Source organism: Phalacrocorax carbo, chromosome 13, assembly GCF_963921805.1.
Source record: "Phalacrocorax carbo chromosome 13, bPhaCar2.1, whole genome shotgun sequence".
In the NCBI taxonomy this organism is placed as follows: domain Eukaryota; kingdom Metazoa; phylum Chordata; class Aves; order Suliformes; family Phalacrocoracidae; genus Phalacrocorax; species Phalacrocorax carbo.
The window spans coordinates 11,183,618-11,208,719 of NC_087525.1; the positions used below are offsets into that span (position 1 = coordinate 11,183,618).

The 25,102-nt window shown below is 42.8% G+C and overlaps 1 protein-coding gene across 5 annotated transcripts in view; it reads right to left on the reverse strand.

The window, feature by feature from the left end:
- Window positions 1–18,937, reverse strand: part of WAPL (WAPL cohesin release factor) — a 76,566-nt gene extending 57,629 nt beyond the window's left edge. Inside the window, exons 1-2 of one of the 5 annotated variants that reach the window (XM_064464800.1) lie at window positions 18,918–18,937; window positions 14,122–14,645 (exon numbers count right to left, since the gene is read on the reverse strand). In XM_064464800.1, coding sequence (XP_064320870.1) covers window positions 14,122–14,623 — 502 coding nt within the window. In that variant the 5' untranslated portion in view covers window positions 14,624–14,645; window positions 18,918–18,937. Of the gene's footprint in view, window positions 1–14,121; window positions 14,646–16,213; window positions 16,233–16,326; window positions 16,506–18,000; window positions 18,346–18,917 lie in introns of those variants that run through there. The other 4 variants (XM_064464797.1, XM_064464799.1, XM_064464798.1 and 1 more) reach the window with 4 other exon arrangements.
- Window positions 18,938–25,102: the final 6,165 nt, after the last annotated feature.

Genomic DNA, 25,102 nt, shown 5'->3' on the forward strand with positions numbered 1-25,102 from the left:
ACTCTCAGCTGGTAATTTAATACAGCATAAAGTTACAGCAAATAATCGGCAGTTAACCTCCCCCTTCATTTTGCACCTATCAGACACCAAAATTTTGAAGCCACCCAGTACTTCAGAAGTCTTAGTAACTGCAGCAAGGAGGTTCTTCCATCTCCAATAATAAGCAAGGCTGATGGAAAACGTAGCCAGTAAACCATTTACTGTACACCAGGTAAAAAATTTGACTTTAAAACTCGATCATCATAACGCATTAGTGGAAAACTAAGCAGTGACATACAGAGGAGTAATTCCTGGAAGAATACTTTGTCAAGTCACTGTTTTCATCTTATCAGTGGGTCAATAGCTGTCAGACTGAAGCCTCTACACCAGAAATTACTGCAAATCACTTGCTAATTGCCTGAAGACATACAATACCAGCAATTCCAATGACCTTGATTTTAAAAATTACTAGATTTATCTGTAGTAACTATTACAGAAGCTAGCATGACTCTAGGAAAAAGTTTTATTTACAGATACAGAAAGCACAGAGAAAATATGAGAAAATTAACTAATTTTGAATTATTAGATATTCTGTAGTTCCAAAGAGGCATGTAATTTCTCCTCCCAATTTTAACTGCAACTGGGGTCTTTTGGGGCTCAAATACCAAAACAAGTCTCCCAAGTAATTTCAGATCAACAATAGCATATAACTACATAATCCACCGGTCACGTTTTCCCCCCAGATACTAGCACAATATTCCTAAGAACCCTAACAATCTTCTGCAGTAATCATGATTGCGTTCTGTTTGAATTTCTAGAACTCAATTAGCAGAGTGTGGAAGCACCGATCTAAATGACTGGCAGGTCTAAATTAAGACTTAACTGATAAAGGAAAAACCCCACACATTTACATAAACCTCTTGCTTTATTTTGTGCTCTGGTTTATGTCACTAACAAGATAGGGATGCCTTAAGTATTGCTGATAAATTTAAAAAGTGAAACTTCTACTCTTTCCCGCGAAACACATGGACATGTTTTCACACTCAGAGGTGCACACGACCAAGCTTTGCAGAGCTATGTTTAAGTGATTATGACAATTATTGTCCCAAGTAACCTTTGAAAGATGAATTTTTGTCTCTAATGGTCAAGTTCATACTCTGCAAGACATCTGATTTATATAGGGTGATAGTTTATACTCCTCTAGATACATGAAAACATTCAACCAGTGGGAATATAGAGTGCTCAAAATCCCACTGTTTTTCCAGTAATAAACCTTTGCTTTTTCAGTAACAAACCATTAAACATTAAACAAATGCACATGTAGACTTACAATATCATTTAGGCTAGATGGATAGAAAGAGAACATTCTGTTCATATCTTTTTAAAGAATACATATTTAATAGAAGCACTCACTTATTAGATGGGACAAATGGTATTCTATATATTCAACAAAGCAGAAAATGCCTTGTGGCTACCATGAGTAGCCATAACAGGCCTACCTCTTGCCTTTTCATTTTTAAGATCATGTACAAAAGGAAGAATGCAATTCCAGTCTTTTTTTTACTTTTTTTAAAAAATAATTATTTTTCTTTAGAGATAACACACCTACCTCCTTCAGCCAGACCCTCTAAGAATTTTGACATTAAGGTGTCTCAGATTTCAACACTATTTTTTCATTAAGTATCCATAACACATCTCACCCTTATTTTAAAGGGTTTTTCTTCTTAAGAAACTACCTGAAAATGTGATCCCAAATAGCCCTCAGAAGCATCGCTATTTTTTCACTGTACTGTGTGAGAAAAGGAAGGAGTATCTCCCCACACACAAAATATTTAGTTCCATCAGTATCTTTTGGCTGGGATAGAGTTAATTTTCTTCCTAGTAGCTGATACAGTGCTGCAGTATGGATTTAGCATAAGAATAATATTGATAACACACTGATGTTTTAGTCGCTGCTGAGCACTGCTTACACTAAGTCAAGGACTTTTCAGCTTCCCATGTTCTGCTGGGTGCAGAAGAAGCCGGGAGGGGACACAGCTGGGACAGCTGACCCAAAGTGGCCAAAGGGATAATCCATACCACATGCCATCATGCTCAGTACGTAAGCTGGGGGAGTTGGCTGGGGCAGGGGGAAGCGATCACTGCTTGGGGACTGGCAGGGGTGTCAGCGAGCAAGTGGTAAATGGTCGCATGGCTTGTTTTTTCCCCTGGGTTTTGCCTCCCTCTCGCACACCCGCGTTGTTTCCCTTTTCATTACATTATTATTATTAAACTGTTCTTATCTCAACCCACGACTTTTTCTACTGTTGCCCTTCCAATCCTCTCCCCCATCCTACTGGTGTGGGGGCGTGAGCGAGTGGCCATGTGCTAGCTGCCTGCCAGGCTGAACCACAACACACAGCAATAGCAGAAGACACTCTGGTAACGAGTACACACAAGGGGCAGTTACTGGTACAAACAGAGGGATGTGACCACCACTGACCAACATCATCTGTAAGTACAAGGCAGCTTTCTGTGAAACAAGCGCGCATGATCCCAGGACCCAGAATCAGCATCAAGAGACCAAAGGGAACAGGCAAAAAGCCAACTGTACTACTCATAACTGCAACAGGCCAGCAGAGCCCAGAGTGGCCAGGAAAAGATGCCTAGCATAAGAAATAGTTCAATGAGTAATTAACACAAAGTTTTCCTACCGGTGATTTTGAGAAGAGATACAGGTGGAGAATACTAGAAACTACTTGAAAGTACCTGGGGAGACAGGAGAGGAAAGTAAATGCCTGGCAGGGGACAGCAGCTTAAGAGGTTGCACAAGTGGTCCCGAGAGCCTGAAGTACTTTTCCAGGATTTGTTATACATCTTGCCAGAGTTGCTCTGTTTTGTCAAACTAGAGCTACTTATCTTTTTGCCTGGACAGCTTCACAGATTCCTCAGAGAATTTTTTTGACAGCTCAAACTGTTATTTTGCCATAGCACCACTGATGACATACTAGAGTATTTACAGTAATGAAACTATATTGGCATGATTGACTAATCACCTGGCATTACACTTGTAGCATTTGGGTATACGTCACAAGAGCCATTCTCATTCCTGCCCAAGGTTCACCATAATGGCATTTACCCTTGCATTAACTCAAACTTGGCCAAAACCTGCTCCAGAGAGGGCCTAAATGCAGTGAGCAGGTTAATGCAGAAAGGGAAGTCATAAAAACAATTCTTATAATTTCTCACAGGAGATTAAAAGTTTAACAGACTGTTTACTTGAAGAGGAAACACTGAAGTTTGGAGAAAAGATAACACTCTCTTGCAGCTTCAGCAGTTGGTGGAGAGTTAACACTGGTATTTACTGATACAGAATAACCCTGATCCTTAGGATACACCAAGATGGAATGCAAAACAAAGTGAAGGGAAAAAAATCCTTTAGGAAACCACACACTCTTCTTGGGTGTGTGTGGGGCAGGGGGGACACAGATGACAGGACAGGGACCCAAAAGAACACCCACAACATAATCCACACCAACCATCAAGAAATGCATCCTCCAGCCTAGTCCCCATTTCAATTTCATTTCATTTCCAACTAAGTTGCTTGGCTCCAAGTGTAAAAGCATCGCTTTCAGCTCCATAAAAGTAAAATCATCATTAACAGTCTAACACTAATTGCCTGAAGTCAAACACTACATGCTTTTGTTAACAACTCAGTGATGGAGCCTTATTTGCTATTTTTAAGTTACTCGGAGCCCAGAGCATTCTCTTAGGCTGTAACAACATCTCAATGTACATTTCTGTCCAGAACAGATTTGGGGCTCACAGAACAAACAAAGCTCATTGCCCCACAGCTCAACCACCCCCCCCCCCCAGCTTCCTTCAACACCAACCTGTTTGACTGGGCAGGAGACAGCACACGCTGCAGATCATGCGCAGCAACATGTGCTGGCTAGCCAGCTTGCTGCTGCCTTTTCAAATGGATTAGGGACCCACTTATAACCGTATTTTCCTTACCAGCACACAGACAAGAGAGAGGTAAGGGAAGAGATGAATCAATTCAACTCAGTTTTTCACTCTACCACCTTTCACGACACTTGAAATAGCACTGTGTCTTTGAAATCTCTCCTTACCACTCAAAAGTTTGATCAAAACAGGTTAATGAGTACAAATGTTATTAAGAAATTGAAGAAAAAGGACAGTCAATGTTAACGGTGATATGCTAAGAAAACATATTAAGATGACAAAATAATATCACATATGCAAAATAAATGCTTATTTCTTCTATTCACCCATGGAAGATTTGCCAGTATTAAATGTTAGCCCTACTGACTTGAATTCCAGGTTAGTCCTCTCAAGTCTAGCAATTCTTGATGAATGCTAGCCAAAGCATCTTTCAAAACTACAAACAAAAGCCATATTGCTTTCTATACCTTTTGCAGCATGAGACCTTATGCTCCATCATTGCTGCATACCTAGCTGTAGGAGCCTTCATTTTAATAACGGAAGGAGCACAATTGAATTATTACACACAGGAAACAAGTCTACAAACTTAAACTAGGTTTCTTTTAGTATTAGCCATGCAAATTCACAGAATTCATTGCGTGTGTATAGGTAATGTTAGCCAGAAGCAATGAAATCTCTGAAAGGGCAGGCAGGTGGCATGATGCCAATTTTATATTCCTGTATCCAGGGCCTTCAGATCCCTCCAGCTACTGAGGGCGCGTACATTAAGAGGCTACAGCTCACGACCAGACCACTGACACAGGATGTAGGAAACTGTTTGTTAAGCTTATTATGAGCTATAGCTCTGCCTGATGTTCCTGAGCACTCGGAAACATTTATTATGGCTCCACTACACCAATTTCCCAAGCATAAAGCTACATCACTGTACTCTACAACTTGAAGCTGACCAAGCTAGAGGAAAAGATGAATCTTTACCAGGTGCTTGTATCACACTCCTCATTTCTGGGAAGAGAGCCCAAACAAGACATACACATAGTGTCCTCTCTGGTTTGGGCAGAAAACCAGCAACTGCAGAGAAGCCATGCTTCTCTCCAAATAAGAAAACAAATTTCATTACAGTTTCTCTCTTCTACTCTACATTGAAAATAAAATGTTTTAGTTAGTAAGGAGAAGAGGTTACAGACTAAACTGCTTTGATCTATTTTCTGCCTGTGATTGAACAGCTGGGAAACACAGAGGAAAAAAAAAAGTAGATGGATATAAAATACAGAATTCTAAGAAACAGGCAAAATTTCCTTAGATCCGGTGTCATCCATTGATGCCCAAAAGATCTCGAAAAACAGCGCCTGTTAGCAGGCATCAAAAGAAGGTAAGATGCGTAAGAGCTTCAGATGATTAGGCTCTCAAGATGAGATTCATGGATGACAATCACGAAAATAACTAAAATTATAGAACCACCACATCCATAGCTATGATTACAAATTCTTAAGTAATGCTGGTGCTTCACTCTCTTTGAATCAAAATGAGTTCCCAACAAGTTTGCATGGAGGTTGGATAGACACTGTTTGCCTCTGCAGATGTTTTAAGTGACATCATCTTTTGCAGAAGAATTCCACAGAAAACCCTCAAGTGATGAGATTTGATCTACTGCTATCACAGAACTGTTTTCTATACAAATAGTTTGCTTTTCTTGTTTCCTTTCCAGCACCCTGAATATCAAAATTCAAAGGCAATTTATATTAAAAGTTTTAATTTATTATTTATTAAGGCTATGTACGAAACAAGTTCTCGATCACGTTACACCTCTTAATTTCAGTTAAAGTAGCTATTCTTCTAAATACACAGCTTGTGAGACAGAAGACACCTTGCCTTCTCTCAAATCACCTAGATGCAGCCTTTCAGTTTGGTAACACGTTGCTCAGCCTCTCTAATAAACCATTACTTTCATTCCATGAATCTAACAGGTTTTCATGTTTTCAGAACATGAATCATTCCGCTGGTGTTAGCACAACTCCCCACCATGCAGCAGCTCCACCCCGTGAGAGGCTGAACCCTAACCACCACATCACTGCTTCTCACCTTGGGCCCTGTTTAAGCCGTAAGAAATAATTCCTCATAGACTATTTTCCACTTGGGAAAACATGCTACCAGCAGGCGTTCTGAAAGGTTGTCTTATGCTGGTGCAAAAATGATCTTGCTGTCAGACATCATACTGCTCTTTTTTTTATTTAAATCCTTGTATTTCAGTGGAAAAGGAAGCCTTTCACAGGGGTGCAGGCTGACATGACGACCTTCCCCTCTTGTGCAGAAAATATTCAGAGCTAATCACTTGCCTTTATCTCCGGCCCAGATTTCAATCATATGGGAAGATGATGTATTTTGAAGTAACAACCTAGCTGCTTTTCCCCTCCTCTTCTTCAGCAAGCAATCATTAGATATCCTTCCTGATCCCTGACCTTTCAGTGTATCTTAAGTCACCACGTCAATACTACCTTCATACCAAGCTATACACATGTACCTGGCCAAACCACACATAGCTCTGTGTTCAGCACAACTGCCTTCCCAGCAAATACTGGGGAGGGAACACCAAACCTCAAAATTACCTATTTATTCCTTCGTTACTACAGGTATTTCCTCCTCCAACTAAAATACAGCTAAAAATTAACCTAGGCTGCTTGTCATCAGCTATAACCAGCCTCTCAGTTTCTATCAAATTAAAGCCTTATAACTTTTTTTGCACTTCAATCCTTTTTGTTTTCCCAGATAAGCATTTTTGTCCAAGTTTTTATTTTAATATCCCCATCAATGACACGGACAGTGGGATTGAGTGCACCCTCAGCAAGTTTACAGTTGACACCAAGCTGAGCGGTGCAGTTGACACACCTGAGGCATGGGATGCCATCCAGAGAGACCTATAGAAGCTGGAGAAGTGGGCCTGGGAGGACCTCATGAGGTCCAACAAGGTCAAGTGCAGGGTCCTGCACCTGGGTTGGAGCAACCCCTGATATCAGATATCAGGCTGGGGACGAAAGGATTGAGAGCAGCCCTGAGGAGAAGGACTTGGGGGTACTGGTGGATGAAAAGCTGGACATGAGCCAGCAATGTGCACTCGCAGCCCAGAAGGCCAGCCGTATCCTGGGCTGCATCCCCAGCAGCGTGGGCAGCAGGGCGAGGGAGGGGGTTCTGCCCCTCTGCTCTGGTGAGACCCCACCTGCAGTACTGCACCCAGCTCTGGGGCCCTCAGCACAGGAAGGACATGGACCTGTTAGAGCAGGTCCAGAGGAGGCCACAAAAATGATCCGAGGGCCGGAGCACCTCTCCTACGAGGACAGGCAGAGAGTTGGGGTTGTTCAGCCTGGAGAAGAGAAGGCTGCGGGGAGACCTTATTGTGGCCTTTCAGTACTTAAAAGGGGACTATAGGAAAGATGGGGGCAACCTCTTTAGCAAGGCCTGTTGTGACAGGACAAGGGGTAAGGGTTTTAAACTAAAGGAGGGCAGATTTAGACTAGATACAAGGGAGAAGTTTTTTACTGTGAGGGTGGTGACACATTGGCCCAGGTTGCCCAGAGAGGTGGTAAATGCCTCATCCCTAGAAACACTGAGGGTCAGGTTGGACAAGGCTCTGAGCGACCTGATCTATTGAAGATGTCCCTGCTCACTGCAGGGGGTTGGAATAGGTGGCCTCTAAAGTTCCCTTCCAACTCAAACCATGCTATGATTCTAAGTTGCACCTATAGTCTCACAGCTTGTCTTCCACAGCTGGAATAACTACCATATTCCTTCTTCACTCTTCTTTCAAATCTTCCTTAAAACTCTTTGACAACGCTCTGAAAACCTAATTTAAAGTCTGTTTTTCTTCTGGTGAGCAAACACAAGACAAACGGGACTTTTTTTTCTTAATATTTCCTCACATCTTTATCCACATTCATAACAACATAAATTATAACGTGATCCTACAGACACTGATATTATGTAAAAACCCAACACACCACACAGCATGTTATCAGCGTCCACACCCAACTTGCATGCAGAGTCCACAACTCTCTCAAATGAAGGGCAAATTGCAGTTTTAGTAAAAAATGCTAAAACCCATTCCTACAAAATTATTTTTTGTCCTCCAGCAAATTCTTCAGCTTTGAAGAACTCTACAACACCACAAGCAAGACTACTTGGTCGGAAATCTAAAAATAAAACAGTCCTGAAGAGACAAGAAATTGTGCAACATCAAACCAACGGCCAGAAGAGCTGCTACACTCTAATACAGGAGCCGTCAGAGCCTGAGCTAGCTGTATCATGTGTTCATCTCATGGGAAGTCCAGTTAGAAAGACACATTCTTGCCCACTGGTAGCTCAGGAGGGCATCTTTTGCTCCAAGCATCAGGAGAAAGCTGATCCAGGACACTAACTACTTCCCCCTTGCAGGGAAAACAAGAGAAAGTGTCACAGGCAACGGAAGGGGCTGGCACATGCCAAAAAAGCTTGTTTTCACCGACTTTTGTAGTGTGAGCCCTTATGAAAAAAAAAAGTATTAAAGTATACCATAACACAGCGGCACTAAGAACTGTCAAAACAAATGTATCCTTAGGCTAAGTCAGTCTGAATGCAGACACTACTCATAAATATGTCGAAACCCTTCACTGAATACAGTAGCAGTTTCTTAAAAGAAGATATGAGCTAGGTTTGAACTTGAAAAACATTTTCCATACAGCAGTTTGAACCCGAAATGGCTTCCTTACCCACTGTTTTCTGCTGTCATGCATGCTTTGGCCCACCTAAAAGCTATGCATGTTAAAAGGGTTTTTTTCTTCTACAAGCACTGACCAACTGTTTTGAATGCAAAGTTATTTCAACTTTTTAAACACGAAAGAAGTAAAGCAGCAACCAAAAGTTTGACCTTTTAAAAACTAACTGTTCACTGTACAAGTCCATAAAGAATGATTTAAAAGTGTGGATTCCAAAAAAGGTATTGAGAATCTCACTGCTGTTTGGGAAAAGGGAGTTACAGGCTGAGGGGAAAAAAGTTTCATGTGCTCCGTACATGGACATACACAGCATGCATTTCCCTGTCATTAGGAAAAATATGCTGCAGAAATCAGAAGACTCCTTTCTAAATACTGGGGCCTTTTTCCTGTATTGCAATTTTAGCAAACCAGTATAAACACTGAAATTTAAACAAAATTTCAGTCATTTCAGACTTTTGAAAAACCAACCACCAAATCTTCAAAGTAGTATCAAGAGTAATGCCAAAGCAAAAAATACTGAGAACAATTATTGCACTAGTTTGAACTTCAGTTACTGACACAGCAAGAAATTCTGTGCATAAAGGGAGAAGAGATACCTTGAAAAGGGAGAGATAATCAATTGAAGAAGAGAGGACTTGGAGATAAACCCCAGCTATCTATGTACTCAGCACAGCTACTGCCATCTAAACAAACCTCATAATACTGAAATTCTATGGGTATACATATTTTCTGGCAGACCTTTCCCCTTCTCTGCTATCAGTTTCTTAATGCTTTGAGCCAGCCAGAGCACAGCTGCAGTTCTTTTTAATCATGGTTGCTGCCAGCTGTCTCCTAACACAGCCAAATGCTCAGACCTCATTCAGTTTTCCCCAACTTCTGCTCTGGTTTTGGACAGAAAATTACTAAACTGAAATTCTTCCTCAAGAGGTAAATAAATTGCACTCAACAACTCCGCAGAGAAAAAAAGATAAGGTCGCTCGCACCCAATTATTATCTTAAATGTCCATGTCACCATTAAACACAAAATAGAAGCTCTATTACAATTTGAAAGGAACACCCTGGCAAATCTTGTGGAATGTAATTATCTAACAAAATTGTATTTGAGAAGTTGAGACTTAACTCTTAAGATAGGGCTCCCCCACCCACATAATCGGGATGCGGAGGCTCTGCAGACACCTTCACTGAGGTACTATCAGCACAGTCTGTTGGGAACAGGCCTGAGGACTTGAACTGGCTCCTCTTCAGGGGCACCATTCTCTGCAAATTACTCTATTCACCCAGTATGCTTTTCAAGCAACTAAACACAACTAGGTTCTGCATATTGGGTCATGAAGTAGTTAAGCGCAGTTGCATCCCTTCACTCCTGCACTGCATAAGCGTAAGTTATTAAGAAGGATTTCATGTGCCATTTTGATTTGCTACCAACACGTTCATGAGCACCAAGCAAAAAATGAGGGCCCTAAGAACTACCTAAAAACCTAAAAGAGTAACAGGCAAGTATTCCCTTACAGCACCAAGAGCAAAACTATTTCCAGAACAAAGACTTGTTTAAATACCAGTACACCATAACAAATGACAGAAGTGGTATTTCCCTAAACTGAAATAACTGGAGTAGGGAAAGTAGTTATCCCATTTGAAACACACACACTATTATAATCATGAAATGCCATACCACCTTCTAAAATTCATCAAGTTTTTACTTCAATTTTCATCTGAAAAAAACAGTACTACATTAATTTCAATGCACAAGCTAACAAATATTCTCAGAACAAAGTTATTGGAATATTTTTTAGAACTAGCACCTCACAATTTGCTCTGCAAGGCCATAAGCGTTTTTGTACTATAGCCTGCGTGCAGGTGAATGCCAGTTGGGTTTATGCCTTACAAAATAAGCTTAGCAATTTAAAAAACAAATAAACAGAAACCCACCAAGGTCTTTCAGAAATCCAAGTAAGTATTGCTCTGTGGGTTTTCACCTTATGCTACTGTGAGACTCCCTCAAAAAGCTCACCACCTAAGTTGTTGCTTGATATGAAATAGCACTATAATATTTGCCAATGACACAACTTACTTCCTAGCTACCAAGTCCTCCTACCTTAACAAAAGAGACCTAACAGTAACTATTAATACTGAAAATTCTTTTGCTATTTCTACTTTACCTGAACTCCTACTCCCTGTAAATTACCTCTTATGTACAGGATTACTCACGAACATTCTTCTGACAGTATTAAGTCTTGATCAAGCAACATTAGGGTAAGATTATGAGAAGCTTCCCACATTAAGAGCTTCTCAAAGCCTTTAAAATGAGATTGTTACAAGCACCAGCTGAACACTTTTAAAAAAAAAGAAAGAGACCAGTATGTCATATCCTTTAAAATAAAAGATACAGATCCTCAACTGTGTCATACAGCTGCACAACTATTAAAACAACTCAAAAAACTGACCTTTTTAATACCAAACATTAGTTAAAATTAACTGACATTGCATCACCTTCAATTTAATGTCCCAAGACATGGACATTGACGCAGGATAATACATTTGGAGCAGAATTAGCAGGCTGAACTGTAGCTCTCAGCTTGCCCACAGCCATGTTAAGTCAGTTTTCACCATATTCTTCACCTTATTCCACCTCGGTTACAACTATCTTCACCACGATAGCACATGCCATCAAGAAGTCTTGAGACCTTAATTCCTGCACTGTCTAGTCAGTATCAGGACAGGGACTAGAAAGTTGCACTTAAAACAAACTAACAAGCACTTTTACGAACATCAGTACCAACATAGCCTAGTTTCCTATACCTAGAGATACACCATCATATGTGGGTTAAGGTTGAGCTCACATTGCAGTCTCTCTCACACTGGGAATATTAATATTGTTCTATCTGCTTGGCTTCCCCCGCCACTCCCCCCTTTCTTTCCTCTTCAGGAACAGCAGAGCTTGCTGTCTCAAGGATCTATAAGCCCTTGGAACAAACCTGGTGGAACCTGGTGGAGTTCAAGAGTCACCAGGAAGGGGAAAATTATAATGGGGAGGGTGAGGTCATGTAATGAGTACAAGTACATACACTATACCTTAGCAGACTACGCAACAAGAAACCACCTTTTACTGTTACTCGGTTTTTCTCTCCAAGTTCCCTCTTCCCCCATACTCTCCCACTCAAAACTCAGTATAATTAACTCTCTCCAGTTCTGACAGACAGCCTCATACCAAACTTCACTTAATAGTCAATATAACAAAGAAGCCTTTGAAGTACCTACATTTACACTGGCTAACTATACCACTATCTCCAATTGCTCAATGTTCTGAGTGACGTACTCAGAGACATTTTTTTATTTATTTTGGATCAGTCTACACACAAGCATAATAGCTGCTTAAACCATCTGGGTTTTATTTTGCTAACTGTCCAAAATAAACACCATCACCAAAACTATGGTCTTGGTTTCCTTACCCTTATTTAAAGGCCCTCCTAGGACGTTTTGCAAAGATTCATTCTTGGACGAATTTAATTTCTGAAGAAATCTATGAAATGATTATCTTCATTGGACTGGGTGTAAACAGAATGTAACATATTCTGAAAGAACAGCATCATCAGATCAAGATCCACCTTGTCCTTCACTACTTCTGGCTGAACTGCAGTCAGTAACAAATACTTCAGGAAAGCATGTGAGAACAGAATTCCTTCAGTAAGCTGTTAAGTAACCTTCCCCTCTGCATCCAGACCACCACCACACTCAGCAGCCAATGATGGACTTACCCACCAAGATTAATCAGCCTCCTTCCTTTTAAAGCTCTATATATTTATGGTAGATATAGTACTGTCTAACAAGGAGTTCTAGAATTTGAATAAGCATCAAATTAAAAACTTTCTCTGTACTAAATACTGTATTTTATTATCTTCCACTACACTGCAACCAGTGAGCACCAATGACACTGCTGAAGTCTGCTCTTCTCAGCCTTTCATGCACCATGAATTTTCAGAGCTCTACCATATTTTCTCCCCACAGCTCTTACGTTCACCCTTCCAACCCAAAAAATACCATTCTAACAAAGCTTTTCTACATGGAAACCATTTCACTGTAAAGCCTCCTCTGGTACAATCTCTCATTAACAACCAAGGAAACTCATTACTATTTCTTCTCCTTGTAAATATTGGGGGATGAATCTACTCGGCTTCTTACAAAAACTAGATTCAAACTTAGCAAAACAAATTGTATTTCCAGACTGAAGGTGGATCATACTTACAGGTAAATAAACTGCAGAAAAACATACAAAAATGAGAAATATTTCAGCAGCAAAAATAAGAGTAAGATCAAAAGACAACTACATGTCCCACCAATGTGTCTGTCAAACTACGCTTACAATCAACATTTCTTGGTTTTTCTTCTGTTTTATCACTAATAAAATTATCTCGCAAATAACTGAGCTATGCACATCTTCCACTATTCAGTATCTACTTGCCCACTGTATTACAAGTGAACAAGTCCACTCAAGCTTCTGATCCTAGGGTTAACTATACCCGAGAATTCAAAGTTACGTAAGTTCTTCTCATTAAAGGTAATTATGATAACCCAGAGCAAGTCAGTAGGTGTCATCTTCATCAAGGTTCATCTAATGTGGTCTGCTGCCCAATTTTAGCAGCTGTGGTTTAATCAGCCCATTATATGAAAACCTCTAATGAGATATAATAACACCTGATCTTGTCTAAGAATGACTTGAACAAAATTACAGCGATGTTCAGCTCCATGGGATCCGTGAGCTCCCTCTCAAAAGTATTAAGGTATCTCACAAACACTTCAGAGCCTGAAAACAGCCCCTAGAAGACATCTGACAGAATTCTGTCTCACAGGTCTGAAGCTTCATCCATACACATTGATAAAGATCTGCTAATTTAAAAAGAAAACATATATACACACACACCTCTGTGCAACTGAAGTGCAAAAACCTACTTTTTCCATCCAAATAATTAAATAAGGCAGGTTGTAAGCTGTACCTGCACTGGCACGGTAGTAACCCTGCACCCACACTAAATTAAAGCCAGCAACTTAAGAATAAAGTATTCTATTACTACCAGCTCATGGCTCTTCAAAAATACTACGTGTTAAAAAAAAAAAACAACAAACAAAAAAAACCCCAAATGCACTGAGGTCCCAACAAATTTTAGGGGGATTATTATTCCAATCTATTCCAGGTGGACTAATGTACTACGTTGAATCTGAAGCACCGTATCTCAGTTTGCAGACATAACAATCAGAACGCCGAGGACCTCAGACCAATGTTTAAAGTACAGAATGCTTCCCGATGTTTTTAGTTAAACAGCGTATCCTTTACAATTTCTTACAATTGACCCACGGTTTTATCAGAACATTTAAGCAACCCCTGAAAACACGAAGTCTAAATGCAGATGAGTAAAAACCAGAGGACAACAGAACTACCTGGACAGTTGAGTAAACGTACCTGCAGTTACAAGTTTAGCACTGCTGCCTTTGCATTCTCCATCTTCCACGTTTTTGCTTGTGCTCTTTTCTTTTAGGAGAGGAACAGTATTGTCAGAAGATACGCACTTGCTGGGTGCAACGCTTTCTCCGCTGTCTGGCTGATTAATTCTGCTGTTAGCTTCAAGCAGAGGAGTGAAGTCCTCGGACTGAGCAGCTTCACCAGGTTCCAGCTGAGAGGAGCCTTTAGCCTGTGACACATTCTTCGAAGACACAGGAAGAGATTCTTCATCACTGTCAAATCCAAATGGATCCTCTGTTACCTCATCTTCAACTTTAGGTTTTTTAGGAGCTTCGGAAATATCTGGTTTGACACTGGGCCTCTTCTGTCCTAATTTGGCCATGAAGGTGGTTTCTCCCCATTTTGTACTAAGGGTGGTCCGTTTGTTGGAAAACACTTCATCAAACTTGGAGCTGCCGTTTCCTCCTTTCCGGCTGTAGGTCTTTCCAAATCGGGATGTCATTTTGGCTCCTGTTTCATATTCTCTGTTGGAAAAGAAAGAAGAAACAAATTCACCAACTTTTTAGTACAAATGATTGTACTCCATCCTTTATTGGGCCTACGAGCACAATGCACATACATTTCACACAAGCAACAGATACATCGGCCGCTTCTTTCTATAGACTAACTCGCTTACATGTGAACGTCATTATGTCAAAAGTTTCTGCTATAAGTAATGTATTGACCAACTTAACTTGAAATTCAGTTACTTGCACGTTTATAAAACATTGGCACAATGGATCCTTACTAAAAATCTGCTATGAATACATTACTTTTAGTACTGCTTTGCTCTAATTTTGTATTTTCAAGTATAGATGGCACCGCTTTCATGAAACAGAAAACTAAACAATATTTTCACCACATCTGCACATGCAGCTCTCTGCTAGAGCCCAAGAACACAGCATGGCTTTAAAAAGACTCTTTGTAGTTAACTAAAAAAACCTGTCAGAATACTTCAAGTTACTATAGATATTTTAAATACTAATTAATCACAAATAACGATGACAACTTCACTCCCTGTTCTTCTCACACACTTGCACTCACTTAGCGAGCATATTATTTGGTAATACGATGCGGTTTATGCCATCTGCACAGTCACGGTCAAAACTGGTACAGAGCAATTCCCCACGAGTAGATCTGATCGATCAAGGGACAGGAACGCAGAGACACTTCTCAATCAATTTCTAAGAACACGGAGGACACCTTATGCCGACCAGCATAAACTGTGATTGTTGACTGGCTGTTACAACTGTAGCCCAGTCCACAGTTTGCTCTCTCAGAAGAGTAAACTTTAAATACGAACAGCTTAAACAGGAACACATTTAAACAGTTCCCAGCACGTGTTCTAGTCCTACTTTTGTTTAACTCAAGAAGGAAGACAGACCACTTTGTTTCTTTTTCCCAAAACAAATACTTCACGTACTGGACAAATGACAACATAAAAACAAAACAAACATATCTGTTTTGTAAACCAGCATTTGTGTCTTTTTTTTTCTCCCCAAAACATGACTAGGAAACTGAAATTCTTTATAGTCGGTCAGAATCCAATCAAGTCCACCTTTCTCTCTGAAATGACTGTACTGGAGAAAAGTCTGTTTTAAAAGGGAGGCATTTACTTAAGCTACAGAATCAAAGAAATCCAACTTTGAGAGCGTGAACTGCCTTCATATATAGTAAAGTAGATGACAAATAGCGCTTAAAAACGTTAATAAACTTGTCACATGAACTATTTGCTCGAGACAACTGTTTTTATTATTATTCCCCTGAATATGTGGGATACAGTCTTTCTGCCATATTTCAGTTTTCATCTCAACACTCACAGTTTCTCAACCTGAGGTGCCAGAGTAGCTTCTGCCAAAATCGCCAGACTGGTTTCCAGAAACGTCATTCTATCTCTTCGCTCGAGCAAAATTGTCTCACTAATAATAGTCTCCCCTTATCAGACCAGGCCAACCTTCACCTATCACACAAGGTGAGCAATTCATCGGGTCATCAATGTTTGAGCAAATTTTAAGTGAATTAGAAGTATCAGATTTGAACTTTGGAAGTTTACCAGACAGATGGTGTTGCAATGCAGAAGAGATACAGGAACAACCACTTTGGGAAACACTCTTCTCCCCAGCAGTTTAGCAGATGGATGGTAAAGGCATATGCTTTTCTACTGACCAGAATTCTGCTGTGAAACACCATTCTGCAGACTGCTGCTGGTTGCTCCAAGTAGGTGTTACTCTTCAATCCATCTCCATCCTCTTTTTCCCCCACAGTGTCACCAGCCTACTCTGTGCTGTTCCAAACACATTAGGTTTTTTTGCTCCCCTGTAAGTAGCTCTAATTTCCTGTTTTTCATCCAAGATCAAAACTGGAACTTCTCCACATACTTTACAAAACAAATCCAACCTACTAGTTTTATTTTGCTGATGCTTGAAAATACTTATAACAGTAACCAAAATATTTTAGACCAGAAAGGCCAGTGTTTAAAGCTATAGAAACTAAAGTGAAATATTTAACATCTCTGCTTCCATACAACTCTTACAGAAAAAAAATAAAATCACTTCACTCATCACTAGCACATTTTCCTCCCCTAAACCCTGACTCAAAAAAGTACTCCCAACACTACATTTCCAGCACCTGCAAAAATAACGGCGGATTTAAATTATGACTCGTGGCTTGCCGTTTTAAGGAGAAGATGACTTCATTTTCAGAAAGCAGAGCTCCTCCATCTACGCTTTCCTATTTATAAATAAGCTTAAAAATTACGACCATCTCATAAGGAGTTTTGAATCAAAAATCTCAAAACTCAAATAAATATTCAATGTGATATAAGCAGGTTAAAAGAGGAGGATCAGAAAAATATAGATACGCTATGGTATAAACTCATATGTTAGGCTGAGATTAAAGATAATCTCGCACAATATAATCAAGAGGACAGGATTTTTACTCTTTACTTACAACTCTCTCTTGCTTTTCACTCAGCGTGAAACAAAAAACTTGGCCCATCTCACTGTTTCCACCCCCTGCCTCTCTCTCCTGCACTGTGCTGCAATATTTGGAGCAGCACAAGAAATGTAAATACAAGCAAAAAACCCGACACATAATTCTCCCGCACTTCCCAGAGCGGACTCGGCGGACCAGCTAGATGTGAAAAACCCCGATAATTCCCCAGAAAGCCCATCGGCCGTCCCTGCGCGTTGCTCCTCTCCGCACCGCTCCTCTTACATAATCAAGGGAAAGAAAAATAGGTTAAATGCAGGGAGGCAGAAGAAGCTGATGAAATCCCACGGTGACAGTTTCTTTTTTTCCTCCCTTCCCCCCCCCGAGGCGGGGCGGGGGGGTGCTAGCGGAACCGGGTCACCCCACCGTTCACGCCCGGCCATTTCTGATGTCATTTCCCTTCTTCCCCGGCCTCCTCCTCCTCCTCCTCCCCCCCCTCCCGCCCCGCAGGAAAACCAACCCCCATTACACAAGTCCCCGGCCCGCGGGGCGGCCCGCGCCTCCCGCCGCCCGGGGCGAGCGGCCCAGCCCGCCGGCAGCCGCCGGCCCCGCCGTGCCCGGCTGTGCCCCGGGTGTCCCCCCCCGCCCCGGCCCACACTTCACCCCCGAGCAAAGTCCTGTCGCTCCCGCCCCGACAGCTCCCCGGCGGGCCGGGGGCGGCCGCAGTTACCCCTACACGCACACACACACACACCCGGCCGGGCCGCCGCCGTGAGCGGGACGGCACCGGGGGCAGCGGCCGGCGGATCCCGCCCGCCAGGGGTGGGGGCGGGGGAGGAGGGGGGAACGGGACCGGGGCCTGTTCAGCGGCCCGCACAGGCCTCGGGGCGCCGGGCGGCCGCCTCCTACCTCGGCGTCGGTGCTGGCGGCGGGGTCGGGCGGGCGCGGGTGCGGGTCCCGGGTCGGCGCCGCCGCGGATGTGCGGCTCCGGCGTCGGTTTCTGGCTGCCGATCTGCCGCCTGCGAACGGCGCGCTGCCGACGGCGGCCTCCGCTCCGCCCCTCCCCGGTACCGGCGCCGGCCCCGGTCCCTCGCGGGGTGGCGCGGGCGTTAGAGCCCCCGGCGCCGCCTCCTCCGGCGCCGCTTCCTCCGCGCCGGGATTATCGCCGCTCTCGGGACGGGGCCCAGGACCATCTCTCCGCCATTTGCCCCGCTCCTTCCGTCACTGCGCGTCCCACGCCCGGCCACTGCGCGCGGCCAATCGCGCCTCGCTTTACTCAACACGGGCGGACGACACCAACGCGCATGCGCCCGGCCCGCCGCTGCCGGCCCGCCCCGCGCGATGCCTGCTGGGAGTTGTAGTCCGCCGCCAGTATGCGGGAGGCCCCGCCAGGCCCCGGCGCGGCCCAAGGGAGCCGGTTGCTGGGCCTGGGCCCCGCTCAGGCGTGGCGCGGCGGGACCCTCCGCCTCCCCGTGCGGCCTCCGCTGGGGCCCGCGCCCCGAGAGGGGCAGGGAGGGCAGCGCCGCCGCTGCGGGCCTGAAAGCGGGGGCGGCGGGGCCTGTGGCGGGCGGGCAGCCCGGCCCCAGCCCCAGCCCCGGTCCCGAGCAGGCCGCGGGTGGAGCGGGCCCCCGGGGCAGCCCCGGCCCGGCCCGAGGCGGTGGGAGGAAGGCGCCTGGGCGGCCATAGGGAAGTTCAGACCCACCCCGAGCAGTTCGGGGAGACGGCGGGCGCTGCGCCGGCTCCACGCGGAGTTTGTTAGGCCGAGCAGCGGCCTGGGCCCGGGCAGCGAGCCCCGCCGCTCGCCGCGGCGCTTTATTCGTACTCACAGTGGTGGCACCGTCCCCGGCTTTTACATCCGCCCCGAGTAGGAAACATGCTCCGCGGAGAAGTCCCATGGAACGAAGATAGCACAGGCTGTGAAATAGTGGCTTTCACATCCTCCTACTTCCACAAGCGCTAGCTTACACAAAGCGGTTACGTCCACCCACATACAGTGTATTTATGCACACCTTTGAGACTTTAATTAATGATACGCTCTGTGCAGAGTGAAAATATACTCTGTGGAGATTGTGTCATACAGCAAATACATCAAACAACCATCAAATCCACTATTTTACATTCTGTAAGCAGTATTTTGTAAGATGCTTGTTGAATGGAAAACTTCAGGATGCGCTACTAGAAAAGCAGTGTGTTAAAAAAGAACATTATACTCACAGGTGTGGTTTGGTGATTTTTAAGAGGAGTGAGGAGCTCAGAAAAGAAAAAAATAGCAAAAGCAACACAAAAATCATTCCCCTCTACAACCTTGGAACCTAAAATGGTTTCACAACACACGTGATCATACTAGCCATCTGTCGCCTGAGGAGAGGTTTTTAAATCCAGGTCCCAAATACAAAATGCATTAAAAAAAAATTTAAAGAAAGGCTGATTTCACCACGCTGAAGAGGTCAGGGTTGTCTTGACGCTTCTAGTTAAGGAACATTCCTTTTTCCTTAATTTTAGCTTTACCCAATGCAAAGTTACTGGCTTTCAAAAAAGAGATACAAGGCTATAGTTTTCTTTACTGATCCTGTAAGTAAATCGATTTTTGGCCTTTACTCAGTACCTACTGATCTGTTGGTAGCTTTTAGGTGTTGCTTCTGAAGAGCAAACACACTCTGAAGCCTGTATACAACTAGTGCTCAAGCAAGTGAAGATAAAATAGTCTGGGCCTTGTGATAAGATATGCAAGCTTGATTTGAGATACGGCTGAGGTTTGTGATGTGTTTCAAAGAAGGCTTACAAGTTTATTTCTATCTAACCACTGGGCTCAGTTATTGAAGAGCTACTGAAAACAGGTTACAAACTTTAAAATACATAATGGGAATACAAAAACTGAGAAGGTATTTTCTCCTGTGAGTATTCCTGTATCAGAGCTACTAATTACCTTGTTTAAACTTCAAGAGTAAAATGGAGAGCTAAACCAGTTTGAGTTTTGCATACTATTGCATGACTCTGAAAGTCTTATTTGGTGACTAACTGATCTCTTAGACAAAGAGGAAAAAACAGTGGTGTGACAGCTCAAAACTCTTTGAGGCTGAACATAAATAAAGCTTGTCCTGAGAACCAGAAAAAAGTGAAGAATATGTCCCGAGTAAGGAAGTGACACCAAGAAAGTATTTGGAAAGAGTTTTTACTTGGATATAAAGTTGAGAGTTGAAATTAAATTAAATATGTTTCTAGCTTAAAGCCTGGGCTACATAATTCACTTAAACAGTCATTTAGAGAATTTTGCAGTATAGTGATAGTAATTGGACATCATTTGAAAGCCCTCACACACCCTATACCCCCTGGGCCAGCTTTGTATTTCCAACAGTATTTTCAGAGTAATCTAAACCACCGCAGACTCATGATGGAATTTCACATGACTAAGAGAGGAGAAATTAAGCTAATTTATGTGCTGCCTGTCCTATCTTGGGTAGCAGCAGAGGCCTCGAAGTCTAATAAAACCTTTTACATAGATGCTGATGGAAAACAAAAATCGGTATGTTCGAGAACAGCACAGATGGGCCAGTTTTTCTGCACCTAACTTACTTCAGATACTTTTGAAATTTTCACACCGTGTAACTTAGTGAGCTTTGCAATTAACACGTTAAGCTGTGCTATTTCCATTTTCATCTGGCTTACCTCAAATATGCAAGTACCAGGACAGAGCAAATAAAAGACAAATGCCACCTACGTTTGGCAGTAGGTCAGTTTAATTCTCAAAGAGGGTGAAATTCTATTATTGATAGTTGCCATCTCCCTTTACAAAAAAACAACCCAGAACAAAACAAAACCCAGCCGCACAAAACCCTTCACTAAAAAGCAGCACACAAAACACTCCAGCTTGGTATTGGCCTCCACGAGAACAGCAGCGGGAGGTAAGCAGTCATCTTACAACTTTAGCTCTTTCAGCTTAAAAACTTTTCTGGGAAAGCCAAAGTGAGTCCTGCAGCTTCCTATTGCATTCTGCTGTTGCCCCCTGCAAAAGAAACTAGCGTCTTTTATTTACAGTGAAGTCAGAAACCACTGAAAAACACAGCTCAAATATATCCAAGCTGGAGATAAGAGAGATAAAAGCACAAGAAGGAACATATAAGAAAGACAGAACGGTTATTTGGATACATCACATCTTAATACACTCCAGAACCCTCCCAGTTCTCTTTTGAGGGTCCGCACTGAGATCTCTGTGAGGGGAACAACACAGACTTCTCAGCGTGTGCTGTAGCCCAGTATGGAGCCTTTCACGTAATTCAGTCTTGAGGCAGCCATTAAAAATATTTTAAACTGTTTCAGTTTCTTCCAAAAGAAAATGGAGGCAATGCAGTAGGAAAATGGAAGGTTTCCCAGCAGCAGATACTCTGGGGGGGAGATGAAGGCAGGCATATCCTTCCAAAGCTGCCAGGAATGTTTCTCAGTGCTGCCCCATGGATAAAGATTAGTGTTTGACAGTAATATCAGCTTAAAGTGAGGCTACAGACAGACTTTAAGAGGGCCGTGGCACTAGGTATCCTTCATATCCAGGACATGAATTAACAGCATCACACATCCTCACTCCACTCCTTTTCCCACAAAAGGAGAATAAGCTCGATAAGCCGCTTCCCCGCAAAGCACTGCCCAAGAAGCAAACAGGAACTTGCAGGAAGGTTCCCTCCATTACTCCTCATGCCCAGACCACACCCCTCAGTCCACCTAGCATCTTCTCCCTTGCTTCTTCCCCATTCTTCTGTGTCTCAGCCTAGTCACTATTTGCCACCTGAGTTCTCTCCAGCTTCCTATAGTACTTCCTTCCTTGCCTCCTGTCCAGGTGGGAAGGGATGCCGGAGAAGAGGATGTCCTGCTGCTTTTGCTGCACTCAGAGCTGCTGCCGTGCTTTCATGTCCCAATTAGTGACTCTTAAAATGCTAAACATTTCAGTGTGTTTTGGTTTTTCTTTGCAAAATGGCAGTATCCTGTTTCTGTCCTTCAAGTGCCACCCAGCCCTCCTGGGTGAGAGCACTCAGGGCTTGGCCATTTTGCTTCACTGGGGCTAGAATTTCCCCCTTGCTATTTGCATAGCAAAGATGAAGGGAGGGTAGAGAGACACATTAAGTAACTAATTAGCATGCTTTAGTCAACGGCTTTGAAACAGCTCTGAAAATAGTCATTTATACATTAGTATCGGTACTAATACATGCTGGAGGAAGTTCAGCAACACCGCCAGCGGCTCGGCAGCACGGGAGCGGGCAAGGACAGCTGGGTTGCACCAAGAGCTGCAGCAGCTGGGTCAGAGCAGACCATAAAGCAGAACGCACAGGGGTGGGGAGGGAGGGGAGATCTGCAACCCAGTGCATAGGGAAGTGCGATTTCTGTCAAGAATATGGCTTTTCTTAGCGAGGTATTTCCAATGGATAGCATACTGTTTATTTCTGACACTGAAGCCTGAGGAGAAAGACTGAAATGCATTCAAATAGGGGATACCTATACAGTTTTGGATCATATTTTTCAGTATTTACATCGTATTGTAGCTATCTCCTCAATACGAGGTGGTCAAACCAAGGCATTAAATTAGCAACTGAAAGGTTAAAAGAAGCACCACTGGACAGAACAAAGGAATGCTTTAGGAGTGCAGCAAAGGGCCAGTCCTCTGTGATTAAAGAAAAAAAGAGTTCTCTGGATTGTGGCAGTAATGATCAGACCCAGGCAGCTAGCAGAAAAAGTTGCTCTACTCTACCTTCTCCCTGGCCTGCACACCCACCCCTCTGTTGCAATCATGTGAGAGGCAGCATCGTCTCTGCAATGTAAAAGCCTCTGGAAAGACTAGTTTTACTCGACAAACCAACAGTATGCATTTACCTACGGCTAAATTCTCAGTGGTTCTGTGCAGTTTTTTCCCTAGGTGATCAGCCTGTAAGTCTGATGGAAAATCCTGTGGTGAAATACTAGTGGGAAAAGCACGAAGTAGCTTTCACCTCGTTATAATTATCAAGGTCAGAACTTTATTCTGCCATGGAGTTTATCCGAGCAAGCTCTGCTGAGAAAGTAACCACCTGTGCTGTTTCCCATGAAGATTTTACAACATGCCAAAGTGTTTCATGAAAAAAAAACCAAACCTGATCTGTAGTGAGGATGCAGCCTAACTTTAAAAGCAGCAATGAAAGTCTAGGTTCCTTGGTTGGGGTAAAGTTTCCATTGTGTTGTTAAAGAATAAATGGGGGCTGACTCTCTCAAGTGCCTGAGGTCTGTTGCAGCCTTAGTGGAAGACCAGAGTCAATACCAACCTTATCTTCTCCCTGAAGGTTTATTTTTTAATTCTTCTTTTACGAACTTACTGTTTCACATTATTATTGAATTTATGCCTGTCTTCATGGTGGCAGCCCTTCAGAACAGCTACCAAAATGCACCAACACAGTGCTGGTTGTGGAAAGAAAAACATGGGAATGCAACAAGCAATTGGTGTTTTAAATTGTTGATAAAGAGCTCATTGGTGGGACTGTCATTGTCCCATTCTGTTCCTCCTCCAGCAATAGGGTAGCAGCCATTTCTGTTGCTTATTTTGCTAATTTGCTTCCTTCACCGGTTAAAAAGGGAATGTATGTGACCAACACTTATACATTATGTTCCTTTGTCCTCTTAATTTTGATTATTAGGCTTGTGCGTGGCTTTTTTTTTGCAGATGCTAAAATCACTCAGTTCCCTTTTGAGTTTTGATGTCCAAGATCTTTGTTTTCATCTTTGTATTTCCCAAGTACTTGTTTCTACTTTTTAGAAGGAGTAGAACTTGGCCAGTAAATAAGTACTTCTACAGCTGTTACAAAACAAGTAAGCTGCTGCATTGAGACCAGTATGTATGGCCTTCAAGGGTTGTGTGCAATGATACAGCAAACAGCAACATAAACTACAGCTGGAAAAGAAAATCCACAGAGAATTAAAACTTGTGGGATTAAGGAGGACTGGATGGACGTGTCGCTGAATGTCACGGCAGAATTAATGTACTATCTAGCAAATTAAGCTGTTAAAATACAAGTTAAAAAAAAAAAATTAAATTAAGATTTCCTCATGGGAAGGTAGGAGTCAACAAAATATCAGTTAGTGACTTCATTAGTTTCCTGCCAGAATACAGACCTGAACAAACTGCTTTCACCTTTATTCAAATTACGATGCAGCACCATGAAGAAAGCTGCAATGTCTTCTGCCTGTTGCACAGGACGCTGGTACATCCAGGACCGTACATTGTGCCAGTTCTGCAATCCTGTCCGCATTTAACAAGGTTCGTTGGGTACAGTGTAACCGTGTTCTGTGAAATGGTCAAAGATCATCCTTCAGCATGCAATAGAGCGCCATTAACAGAGTGGCAGTGTAGTAGCGGTGGCAGAATGCTTCAGAAATGTGTTTAAAGAAGATAACAAAAGGTTAAAAACAACCTGTGTCTTTACTGGTTCTTTCAACCTATCAAACGGCTCATTACTGGATCTAGCTACGTGTAAGGGCAACAGAACAGGCAGCGCATTTACTGTCCAAAAGCACATTTTTATCCTAATACATCAGCCTGCAGCAGCTTCCTTATGCTACAGTTTTCTACTGGATGCACGATCTTGAATTTCTGAGAGAAATGTTTACTGTGTAGCACAGTCATTTCTCAGTAAGCATTTGAAAGAGATTGGAGGAATGGATTGATTGAAGACCTTAGGCTCAAACTAAGACTCATTCAACTATCTCAAAGTGTGTCCCTGGTGGTTTCATAAAGATTAAGCCTTTTACCATACCTGGGGGAAAACAAAACCTAACTCTCCTTTTATCTTTTGATGTATGTTATCAAGTGGCTTGAACATCATGTAGTAACTACAGGTGTCTACCTGATGCTTTTTTGTGCCTTTCAGATAGCAAATACCTGAGCTTACCTGAAAGGGCATTTCAATCAAAATACCTTTGCTGATCACCTGTCTAGCAAACACATAGCAGACAAGGACTACAGTTCATTAAAATAGAAAAAAAATCATTCCATGCTCTA